Genomic DNA, 12,936 nt, shown 5'->3' on the forward strand with positions numbered 1-12,936 from the left:
ATGGTAAGTACTACAATCAGATCACCATGGTAAGTACTACAATCAGATCACTATAAATTATAATGGTAAATACACTGTACTACAATCAGATCACCATGGTACATGAGACATTCAGATCATATAATGGTAAGTGAGATGTTCAGATCATATAATGGTAAGTGAGATGTTCAGATCATATAATGGTAAGTGAGATGTTCAGATCATATAATGGTAAGTGAGATGTACAGATCATATAATGGTAAGTGAGATGTTCAGATCATATAATGGTAAGTGACATGTACAGATCATATAATGGTAAGTGAGATGTTCAGATCATATAATGGTAAGTGACATGTACAGATCATATAATGGTAAGTGAGATGTTCAGATCATATAATGGTAAGTGAGATGTTCAGATCATATAATGGTAAGTGAGATGTTCAGATCATATAATGGTAAGTGAGATGTACAGATCATATAATGGTAAGTGAGATGTTCAGATCATATAATGGTAAGTGAGATGTTCAGATCATATAATGGTAAGTGAGATGTTCAGATCATATAATGGTAAGTGAGATGTACAGATCATATAATGGTAAGTGAGATGTACAGATCATATAATGGCAAGTGAGATGTTCAAATCACTATAGAAAGTGAGATATTCAAATCACTATAGAAAGTGAGATATTCAAATCACTATAGAAAGTGAGATATTCAAATCACTAATGGAAAGTGAGATATGATAATACAAATACTGATAGATACATTTGTATAAACAATAAGGCAAGTGCCAAGTCATTGAGATGACCATCATGGTAATTCAGCAGACACAATGTTCACTCACACAGAGCACGATTCAACAGTGTCAGCAGATGTGTCCTCAGTATTTGAGGTCAGAATGGGTTTAGAAAACATGGTTTCATAAGTTCTCGCATAGGTCTCCTAAAGTCAGGACAGCTTGCAATCAAGGAAATGTCATTCCTATGTAAACACATTTGTTGACAAACGATTGTCAACATGTTGATATGGATGGATGGATGGATGGATGGATGAATGGATATGTGGGTGAGTGGGTGGGTGGATGGATGGATGGATGGATGGATGGATGGATGGATGGATGGATGGATGGATAGATGGATGGATTTATGGATGGATGGATGGATGGATGGATTTATGGATGAATGGATATGTGGGTGAGTGGGTGGGTGGATGGATGGATTTATGGATGGATGGATGGATTTATGGATGGATGGATGGATGGATGGATGAATGAATGGATGGATGAATGGATATGTGGGTGAGTGGGTGGGTGGATGGATGGATGGATGGATGGATGGATGGATGGATGAATGAATGGATGGATGAATGGATATGTGGGTGAGTGGGTGGGTGGATGGATGGATGGATGGATGGATGGATGGATGGATGGATTTATGGATGGATGGATGGATGGATGGATGGATGGAGATATTTAATATGTTATTGAGTAACATACTATCACACATTATTTCTAAATGAAATCATACAAATGGCATTTGTTTTAAGTGTTATATTTACCTCTGTGTTTATTTAGATGATCCAGAATACCAGAAGATCCGGGATTTCCTGGGGAAGATTCCACAAGATGTGCTTGCCAAGGCATCATTCAATTGTAAAGCTTACACCAGATCATTGATGCATTTTGAAGTATTTATCACAAGTAAAAAACAAGATATACAACAACATCTAGGATTTATGCAGGTATAAAACAGTCTTCTGTCAATCTCATTTAGAAAATAAAACCCAACGCCCTTCATATGAAAAAACCTTAACACTGCAAAATGTTCCGGTCTGAACCTTGTAAAAACTAACACACTGCTGATCACCAAATCTAACATTTCAATTTTATTATTTTGCTGTTCTTTCTCAGGAGTGTCTTGATGCATTCATGCTATTCTTTTAAGTGCTTGATATTTTCATTTGTGACAGAAATTGTATGTAATGATGGATGAGCCAGATGGTGTTGCTGGAGTGTCGGCTATCAGACAAGAAAACCCAACACTACATGCACAGATACTAGAACATGAAAGTATAGGTAAGAAAACATAACACTACATGTACAGATACTAGAACATGAATGTAGAGGTAAGAAAACCTAACACTACATGCACAGATACTAATGAATGTATAGGTAAAGAAAACGTAACACTACATGTACAGATACTAGAACATGAAAGTATAGGTAAGAAAACGTAACACTACATGCACAGATACTAGACATGAAAGTATAGGTAAGAAAACCTAACACTACATGTACAGATACTAGAACATGAAAGTATAGGTAAGAAAACGTAACACTACATGCACAGATACTAGACATGAAAGTATAGGTAAGAAAACCTAACACTACATGTACAGATACTAGAACATGAATGTATAGGTAGGAAAACCTAACTGGCATAATATCCCAATACATTGAACCATAATTATGGTGGGGAACCCAGACAAAATGACTGGGGAATGCAGGTAAATTTTAACTACTTACCACACCCATTAGCAATAATATTACATCAGAACATGCATCGTCCAAAAAGTACCTCAAATTTTCATTCACAAGTGCACATTCACTTTCAATCAATGATATTGTAATCTGGTAACATAATGAAGCCATTGTTTTTGATTGCAGGACGGTTAAGAGATGCATCAGCTTGCTATGAACGAGCTATACAATTAGAATCTAATGATGTATCTTTACACCAAGGTTTATTGAAATCACTGATAAATCTTGGACAACATAATGAAGCCATTGTTTTTGATTGCAGGACGGTTAAGAGATGCATCAGCTTGCTATGAACGAGCTATACAATTAGAATCTAATGATGTATCTTTACACCAAGGTTTATTGAAATCACTGATAAATCTTGGACAACATAATGAAGCCATTGTTTTTGATTGCAGGACGGTTAAGAGATGCATCAGCTTGCTATGAACGAGCTATACAATTAGAATCTAATGATGTATCTTTACACCAAGGTTTATTGAAATCACTGATAAATCTTGGACAATTAAGTACTGCATTAGTTCATGTAAATGGAGTACTTTCTGAAAGGTATGTCAGTCATAATCCAATATTACAATTTGTTTTGTGTATTTCTCAAGATGATTATGTTTTGATTGAGTGATTGGGCTACTTTGCATATCTTTAATATTGTCCACCTGGGTAATCACATAAGTTATGTCAGTTCCCTTCAATTTATCTGAATTCTGAAAAAAACTATTGTACTCAATATATTAGCATATTGAATTGAGTACAATAGTTTTTTTCAGAATTCAGATAAACTGGCCCCTGTAACTGTTTTCAGTCTTGCCAATGTTTGAAAAAAACCAACAACACATTTTTGTTATTACAAATGTTGAATATTGAAATTGTGGTGATAATTACAGACCGGAGTGGACAACAGATCTGAATACGTACAGAGTGGAATCGTCATGGAAACTAGGAAAATGGGATTCATTAGACAGTTATATCACAAAAGAGACTGGTAATAGTAAGAACTGGAATGTTGGACTTGGTAAAATATTACTAGCTGCAAAGAACAGAGATGAAGATGACTTTAATAAACATTTAAAAATTATGAGAAGTGAGCAAATGGGACCATTGTCAGCAGCCAGCATGGAAAATGGATCCTATCAGAGAGGATATGAATACATTGTCAGGTAGGTGTTCAAAGTCTTGTGTAGTTGCATTAATACTTGTGACATTAGACTTGCAGCAACAGAACAGTTACCCCTGGCATCAACCTTAGTCCTATGATTGTGTAATAACCTTTTATACCTCAACTCCCTAGGAAGCATGCAATCCCTGCAGCGTTTGTGAGTGCACAGGATTAAACCCTTCACATAGCAACCCCTATCCTACCGGGTGTCCATTCATACAGCTGGGTTGATAAGGGCACAAGTGTGGTTCAAATCTTGCCTGAGGACGTCAGTAAATGAAAAACAAATAGCAATTACAAGGCCCCCCCCCCCATAACTCTCAAAAAGTGATGATGACTCCATAATTGAAAACCAATAAGGTGCACAGTAGTCAGCCCATCTAACCATTTAATTCTATAATTTGACAGCATACATTTGACTTTGTGTAAGTATTTTAAGATATCCAATTCACAAATAAATAAAGTCAACACTTGCTATTTTGGTTTTACTGTTTGTAGATTACATATGCTGAATGAGATAGAGAGGGGTGTCAAGTGTCTACTTGGTTTGAATACTGACGATAGAGTTGTGGTTGATGAGGATCGACATCAGATGTTGAACAACTGGAAAACAAGACTAGAAATCACACAGACATCATTCCGAACACAAGAACCTATACTGAGTTTAAGACGAGCTGTGTTAGGACTCATAGATCAGTAAGTATGGCCTGAGTGTCCACCCTTATAGTGTCATAAAAATGTTTAGTTTGATAGCTGTCGAACATGTACTGTCAGCCCTCACTGATAACAAGTCTCTTTCTATTTGTAGACATAATATAGCAGATCAGAATAAAGACATTGGCCAGTGTTGGCTACAGAGTGCAAGAGTTGCTAGAAAGTAAGTACTGGTTTTGTATGTAGTATAAATGCAAGAGTTGCTAGAATTCACTGCAAACGAGTAAACAGCACTTCAACTACTTTGCGTATGTAAACATAATTGATATTGATGTTTAGTAATGTATCTTAAGTATCTGGTATTTTAACGTTTCCACTGGATAATTATACACTTCTATTAACATTTTTAAAGTAAATTCATTACTGTAGGTCATTTTAAACTGATATCCGACCAGGAAAAGCAAGATTCCCCAACTGTCATCACGTGTCTGCAGCTTACACAGTTACACAGATTTGTGTCAGCTGTCTCCGAACCAGATGTGAATGCCATCGCTATTGATAGTGATCAGAAAATAAAGGATACAATAATGAGACTATTAGTTCTAGATAACTAAGAAGTGTACCTTCCAGTAGGATTTCAAAGGATTTGGCGATTTAATTCAGAAATATGACTGTTATTCTCTTACAAACATTGATGAACTTACTTTTCACTGGGTAAATGGCATAACAATAGACCGCCAGTGTCAAATGGTTACCATCTGATTTGTGTGACCTAAATGATTACGCAATGATGTTCGTCTTTTTCTGAATTATTACGTTTGGTGTAAATTTGTAATAATAACAGAACCCAACGACCTCACAATGGATGGTAGGGCATACAGAAGTTATTTTCACTCATGATTCGGTTTATTCTGCTGCGGCCGTATTTTTATGACAGCGACATTCAGCGACATTCATATTGTATCACATTCTATCTCTATCTCTGATACAGAGCTGGTCATATTCAGACAGCATACAGTTCTTTACTTAATGCCAGTGCTTACTCAATGCCAGAATACTGTCTAGAAAAGGCCAAGTGGTTGTGGTCCAAAGTAAGTCAATAGACCTTTCTAATAATATCACCCTCTAGATTCTCTCAATGCCAGAATAGTGTTTAGAAAAGGCCAAGTGGTTGTGGTCCAAAGTAAGTCAATAGACCTTTCTTATAATATCACCCTCTAGATTCTTATTATAGCAAAGGTGTTCAAAAACATTGAAGTTTGTGTATGTTCTGTATGGTATTTATGAAAACGGAAGTTTTATTCTAGAGCTCCATGGAGATGATATGATGCATTTTAGTTTGGTTATATGCATTTATTTAGATAAGACAATCTTTTTACCTTACCCCCACCAGGGTGATTTGCACCAAGCCCTGATATCCCTTCAAAAAGGTGTTGAGGAATACTTTGATGACAATACCAGGAGACGACTACAAGCTGATACCTCAGAAACTGCCATGTCTGAAAAACTGATTCATGCCAAAGTAAGCTAAATAGTATTCTCCAATATTTTTCTTCATTCAGCTAAGGAAAATACAAGTAACCCTAAGGTATCACTACAAGTGGGAGATGAAAAGTGATAGGATCCTTAGGCCATGAGTATTTTCAATCTGAATGAAAACAAAAAATAATAATATAATTATACCTGCACAAACTTTATTCAAGAAAAAAAAGTGGAAACTAAAGCAATTCAGAACATTCAGATTCGTATTTCAAGCTAGCAGTGCAGAGCAAATGACATAGATGCATCTAACAACCAGGGTATAAATTCCATATTTTCTGTTCAAACACATTCAGTTTGGTTTGTGTATGGTATAAAGATCTATGTCTTGTAAAGACTCATGAGCAGTATCTCTTAATTTAGTGTTTTTTATCTCATGCCAAAGGAGAATAGTGAAATGTACTTTATCTTTACATTTAAATTACTATTTAAATATATTTGTTTTATTTCTATTGAGGCACTACTTCTGATTGGACGTTTTATGGAAGCCACTGCTAAGTCTGAGAGTAATGCTGTAATGAGACAATACAAAGATGTGATATCAGTGCACAATGAATGGGAAGATGGTCATTTTTATCTTGCTAAGTATTATGATAGGATTATGTCTACTGTAGCTGATAGACCTGAAAAACAAGGGTAAGAAACTCTCTTTAGTATACCATGTTCCAGCTATAAGGAAAAAAACCCAAAAGATTTCTTAGCTTGGCCACCAGAGGCAGGCTCATCTTATCAATGCACCCATTATGGAGTCATTCTTTTGTCCAGGTTCTACTGTTTTCAAACTTACAATTTAATCCTTATACAAAGTGGACCTATAGCAATATTTCTTCTTTCTCACATTTTTTTCTCAGAGAGATAGTTCTGTATGTTGTCAAACATTTTGGGCATTCACTTCAATATGGGAACCAATATATTTACCAATCCATGCCAAGATTACTGACCTTGTGGTTAGACTTTGGAGCTAAAGTTTCAGAACAAGAAAAAAGCAAAAAGAGTGACAAATATGTGTCCATTAAAACAGTGCTGATACACTTGAATAAGGTAAATGAAATAATCAACTTTTAGCATGTCTATAGCCTGCCTTTACCGGTACTTGGAATAGACTTATCTTCCTTCATATACTGGAAGAATGACAGGTTAATCAGTGTAACCGCATGAAAGCTATAAATATTCAAAACTGTGGGACATTCTGGTAACATTTTGTTAACATTTAATTTCATATTTTCAGACTATAGTCTTTAATTATTGACAACATTTCATGTAATACTGGCTTTAGGTAATTTCCACAATCTGTTGTAAGAATTTGTTTGGGTATCTACATAGGTGGGAAGAACCAATCAGATTGAATGCAGTGTGATCAATAGCCAATCAAATTGAATAATATTTTAACATAAGCCAATCACATCACATGGGAGATAATGAACTTTAATGATCACCATTATTAACCAATGAGATGAATCAAGTTATCATCATTAGCCAATCATTATTTGTGTGACATATTATGACCTTTGCCTTTTAGATGATAGCTGACCAGTGTGACAAGCTAGCCCCATACCAGTACTTGACAGCATTCTCTCAACTCATATCCAGAGTTTGTCATTCACAAGTCACTGTCTTTGAACAGCTGAAGGTAAGATAAAAACACTACAATCTTTAGAATTTCTTTCCCCAAACTGTTAGCGTACTCTCTGTGAATTACATAATATAAGAGATATGAGGGTTACAATCATTATTCATTATTGCTATAGTTAATTTTAATCTGTAAATCTGTTTAATTTTGATTGACAGGAAATTATAGCCAAATTATTGGTGGTATTTCCACAACAAGCTGTATGGATGATGATGGCAGTTGCAAAGGTAAAAAATGAGGACCCATTTTACTTTTTTAACATCACATTTTCTACATAATTTCTCTGCTGTTTTCTCTGGTCACATGTCATTTCTGTGGTGTTGTTGAAGGTCAGAGGTAATTTCTACTGTAGGAGTGTTTTGAAAGGTCAGAGGTCACCAAGATAAATGGTTGAGAATCTTGTGTTCAGTCCATATACAAATCCTAGTCATGTAGGAACAATATGCTGTCAGATATTAAATCATAAATATTCATGAACTCTGCAAAGGGCAGACAGCACAGTGAGATAAGTGGCAATATACATGACATACTGTGAAATGTATAATTATGGTTAGTTACTCAATCAAGAACACCAAACATTTGGGACCACCCACCCACCCACCTTTCTAGTGTCATTAGTGAATACTTCACTCAGAAGAAGCTTTCAACGGCGCTCTATCCCAATCCTTTAACAATAGCTTAGACCACTATAGAGAATATAGGCAATAATCTTGAGTGAAGTGATATTACATAATCTTGGAAACTATTATGGGTAAATACAAACATTTCATAATGGAGAGAAAACAGAAAAATTATAAAACACTGGAATAATAAGCATTAGAGACAAAAGTGACAATATTTACTTTTAAACTAGTGTTTTGATTTTATATTTGGTTTTACAAAGTCAAGTTTTTCAGTAATCAGTATTATTAATGATACCAAATTACAGTTAAGTGATGATATTGGTCCCTTTTATATTTACAGTCAACCTATGCCATGAGGACCAAGCGATGTCAAGATATCTTTAGTCGTGCCATGGAAATGAATGGAGATCTTCATAGATTTATACAGGTAAAGTAGAGGACACAAGCCCTGTTTACACTTTATACACAACTAACCATCCACAGTGGTCTGTAGATATGAATGGAGATCTTCTGAATCATAGATTTATACAGGTACTAACAGTACTAGGACACAAGCCCTGTTCACACTTACACAATTAACCATCCACAGTGGTCTGTAGATATGAATGGAGATCTTCTGAATCATAGATTTATACAGGTATTAACAGTAGATGAGATACATGTAAGCACCCTGTTCATGCTCACATAATTGGGCGCCTCCAGCATTTCCATGGGAAGTGATGATCCCATTATAGAAACATCGTTAGGGGATGGCATCAGCCCTGTTTACATTTACCGGTACATCCAAGCCACTGAGTTGAAATAAACAAATTTGTGTGTGTGTTTTTTGGTCAGGAGTCATACAACAAGACATTGTGGTGATATGGAATGATACATATGTGATAAATTTTGTTCATTTCTGTCTTTGTGTAGGATGCAACTAAATTACAAGATAGACTTCTTGATGTGTGTAACAGTCCAGTAGCAACTTCCTGTGATAAACTTAGTATGAGTGTCAATTTTAAACCTTTGAAGAGAATGGTTGAAAATGAGTAAGTTTTCATTTGCCTTTCTTTACATCAAAATTATGAAACCATCCCCTAAGATACATACAGTTTTATTCAGCAACATTGTCAATTTTATGTTCAAGAAAATTCAAGTAATATGGGGAAATTGTGTCAGGACTGACATTATAATTCAACTCATTCCACTCTTGAAAAAATAATGTCACAGCTATGTTTTATTTGGTTCATTTTAAAATACTAGTACCCCCACAGCTGTTTTTTATTTGATTCATTTTCTCTTGTGCTTATTTTGATAATCTTTAAGTAGTTTTAGTCCAATCATAGTGCTCCAGTTGTTCACTATGACAGTCACTCTTCCAAGTGCACCTGGTATACACACCAATCATAATCTATTTTATTGACTGTTTCTACCCTGAAGGAATTTTAGTCCAATCATAGTGCCTCGACAGTCTGCTATGACAGTCACTCTTCCAAGTACACCTGGTGTACATGCCAATCATAATCCATTTCCCAGTGGTGAAGTTTACATCAGAGAATTTGAAGACCCAGTGAGTATGAATGTATTTGATTTATAGACACCCAAAAAAGTGTTCAACATATCAATGCTAGCTTTAGTTTGTTGCTGTGGTCAGGATTGACCATTGACAATAACAAGGATTAAGAGGCAGGCAGACAGACAATGGCACATACATACAGACAGAGGGAGGGGCCACATCATTATATCATTTTTTTTTATTACCTTGTAGATTGAAGTGTTACCGTCACTACAGAAACCTAAGAAGATTAGTATCAGAGGAACTGATGGACAGCTCTACCTTATGATGTGTAAACCAAAGGTACAGTGTATATCATTTACAACATGGCTTTTAATTATCCATGTCAAACTTGAAGAATATAGATACACAGCATATTACATGTAACAACTAAGACACCTCAAGTACATGTATGGAGACATGAAGAGTTTTTTGCATAAAACTGACCAGTGGGGTACTGTGATGTTGTAACTTGTAAGTATGTGGAGCACACATGTGCAAGTCATAAATCTCTAATCTACCAATGTGTACAGTTATATGTAAGTATACTATTCCTAGGTGGGTTATGATGTTGTCTCATGTATAGTTAGTTCCCCCCAAGCAGCTAGACAATAAAGACTTAGTGAGTATGCTGCATACTCAGTGTATTTGGCATGGTCTTTCCCACTGGAGACCCACCTGAATGGGCCTGTAAGCTACCCTGAGAGTCTCTCAGTTCACAGGCATATGTAAAACAGTGGACGGACTGTGTTTGCCATATGATTACATACTGTTGTTTATTCCAGGTCAAATATTTGACTTTATTTCCAGTCATAATTATTAACTCTTTCAGCCTGTAACTCCCTATTATGCAATTCTGTACTTATTGTGCACACTCCTACATTCTCGCCAACTGAGGTAACGTTAGACTTTGCCATGTTCACAAATTTAGTGTTTTGTCTATTTCCAGGATGATCTACGTAAGGATTCACGTTTGATGGAGTTTAATGCTATCATTAATAAATGTCTAAAGAAAGATGCAGAATCTAGAAGACTACAGTTACATATCAGAACTTATGTAAGTCATTTTATCTTCATTGAAAGTTAAACCATTCGAACACTACACATCAGGGAAGTTTTGAAACTGAAACTTTCATCCTCAGCAGTGGACTTGTTCATTAGTCTGATATTCTGGGTTAGTCACATGACTCATCACTGTAATCATGTGACATGATGTTATCTTACTTAAATAAATCTAATTTTCAACTCAATTACTTATGACATACATATTAATAAGACATTGTCACTGAAATCATGTGTAGGAGAATACCCATCTATAGCATGGTGGTTGAGGCTCAGGACAAGAAATTGAAAGGTCTCATGGGAGTTTAGCTTTAAAGACTCTGTTTGGATGATGATTAAACTTTGTGTGTAAAACAGTTGTCTGGTAGAGCTATAGGAACAGTTTAACCATAACAAAATCATGATGGGTCCATTGATAAGATAAAACTACTATCATGGTAATGTAAGAACCTGGGACTGAACTGCCCTCTTACAGTCATATGACAAGTCTACATCATTGAACAGTGCATGTAGAATAACACTACTGCTAAAGAAGCCCAACTAATTTAGTACTTGCTGTCATATAGCAAGTCTACATCATTGAACTGTGTAGAATAACATTACAGCTAAAGATGCCCAACTAATTTAGTCAAACTATACTATGTAAATTATTTATGCTTTGAGTTCAGAACTAATACTGTATTCTGTGGTATTGATTTAATTTAGGCTGTGATACCATTGAATGAAGAGTGTGGTTTATTAGAATGGGTTCCTAACACTGCTGGACTAAGACAAATCCTACATAAAATATACAAGTAAGTCACTGCCAATATGTAGTTAATACTATGACATAGCCCCATGATATTTATGAGTGCAAGTGAGGACTACTTGAGGTCTTTGCACAAGTGATTGTGTTCTCTGTAGCAATATTTTCACAAGCAAAGCAAGTGTCTATGCAGCAGAATGTATAGGTGCAGATATCCCCACTTACCAAAACTGGCACTTGCGTTTCATGGGTTTCTCTGATTATTACATTATGTTTATCCAAAACAGCAACTTTTGCAAAAAATACTACCTTGCATTTACTTTGTTTTATGTGTATATATGTATACAAACAAAATGTTTTGTTACTGTTAGATAATGTGTGTAATATACAATTCTATTTACACGTTGTGTTTTTGTTGCGTACAGAGAGAAGAATATGTACACATCAGGACGAGAGCTGCAAAATTTGACAGTTAAGCAGAATTGCTCTATTGAGTAAGTCATATGTATGTTTATCAAGACAGAAGTGTCACTGTGTAGATGAAAAGCTATTATAGAGAATGTATGGTGTGATTACTGTAAACCTGGACATTTTTGCTAAAGACTCATTTTCACTTATTTCAATGTAAAAATAAATAGTGACTAAAATGCCTTCTTGTACATAAACACAATGTACCAGTCTGGTAATTAGTAATAATTAGTCTTTGAAAACAAGTTGATGACTGCAAAAGAGCAAAATTTTCTAGTGTGAAAATATCTAGGTTTCTTCCTTTTCTGCGGTTTATAGTATCATGTGGGTATCTTACCTGCATTCAAACATACAAACAACAATAACTCTGTTGAAATAAGTATACTATTATAATAACAGTTCCTCTAATGTCCAAACTTTGTCAGAGCCTCTCCGTAAAGTCTTCACCAGGTTTAAGGTAAAGCTGCCCATCAGATCCAAAATGGCTCTCAACCAATGAATTTAGCTAATTTAAAAATAAACTATCCACCAATGACCTCAGGTAATACAGAAAAACTGTCAACCAGTGAACTTGGCTAAAACAGAATTACTGTCAACCAATGATTCAGCTAATACAGAATTACTGTCCACCAATGAACTCAGGTGATACAGAATGACTATCAATCAATGAATTCAGCTGATAGAGAAAGACTGTCAACCAATGAACTCAGCTGACACAGAAAGACTGTCAGCAAATGAACTCAGGTGATACAGAATGACTATCTACAATGAACTCGGGTGATACAGAAAGACTGTCAACCAATGAATTCAGCTGATACAGAAAAACTAAACTAATGAATGTGAATATGAACAGCACTTTCTATTTTAATGGTTACCATGGCCCAACTGGCCCTATATTTATTGAACCTGACCAAAATTAAACATGACTGGATTATGCAGTAAAAAATGTCAATGTGACTGATGGCAAAAGAGTGACATGACAAGTGTGTATTGCTGAAATTCAG

General features: G+C 35.4%; 1 protein-coding gene across 1 annotated transcript in view; it reads left to right on the plus strand.

Annotated features, from left to right (window-relative positions):
- LOC144443166 (serine/threonine-protein kinase ATR-like) overlaps nt 1-12,936 on the plus strand; it is a 41,867-nt gene that overhangs the window by 26,179 nt on the left and 2,752 nt on the right. The window contains exons 38-56 of the mRNA XM_078132538.1: nt 1,553-1,719; nt 1,948-2,053; nt 2,917-3,067; nt 3,403-3,675; nt 4,173-4,370; nt 4,483-4,551; nt 5,320-5,419; nt 5,722-5,850; nt 6,325-6,503; nt 6,719-6,908; nt 7,387-7,497; nt 7,656-7,724; nt 8,461-8,547; nt 9,033-9,151; nt 9,543-9,672; nt 9,871-9,960; nt 10,607-10,714; nt 11,425-11,513; nt 11,890-11,958. Coding sequence (XP_077988664.1) covers nt 1,553-1,719; nt 1,948-2,053; nt 2,917-3,067; nt 3,403-3,675; nt 4,173-4,370; nt 4,483-4,551; nt 5,320-5,419; nt 5,722-5,850; nt 6,325-6,503; nt 6,719-6,908; nt 7,387-7,497; nt 7,656-7,724; nt 8,461-8,547; nt 9,033-9,151; nt 9,543-9,672; nt 9,871-9,960; nt 10,607-10,714; nt 11,425-11,513; nt 11,890-11,958 — 2,434 coding nt within the window. The remainder of the gene's footprint in view (nt 1-1,552; nt 1,720-1,947; nt 2,054-2,916; nt 3,068-3,402; nt 3,676-4,172; nt 4,371-4,482; nt 4,552-5,319; nt 5,420-5,721; nt 5,851-6,324; nt 6,504-6,718; nt 6,909-7,386; nt 7,498-7,655; nt 7,725-8,460; nt 8,548-9,032; nt 9,152-9,542; nt 9,673-9,870; nt 9,961-10,606; nt 10,715-11,424; nt 11,514-11,889; nt 11,959-12,936) is intronic.

Source organism: Glandiceps talaboti, chromosome 12, assembly GCF_964340395.1.
Source record: "Glandiceps talaboti chromosome 12, keGlaTala1.1, whole genome shotgun sequence".
Classification (NCBI taxonomy): domain Eukaryota; kingdom Metazoa; phylum Hemichordata; class Enteropneusta; family Spengelidae; genus Glandiceps; species Glandiceps talaboti.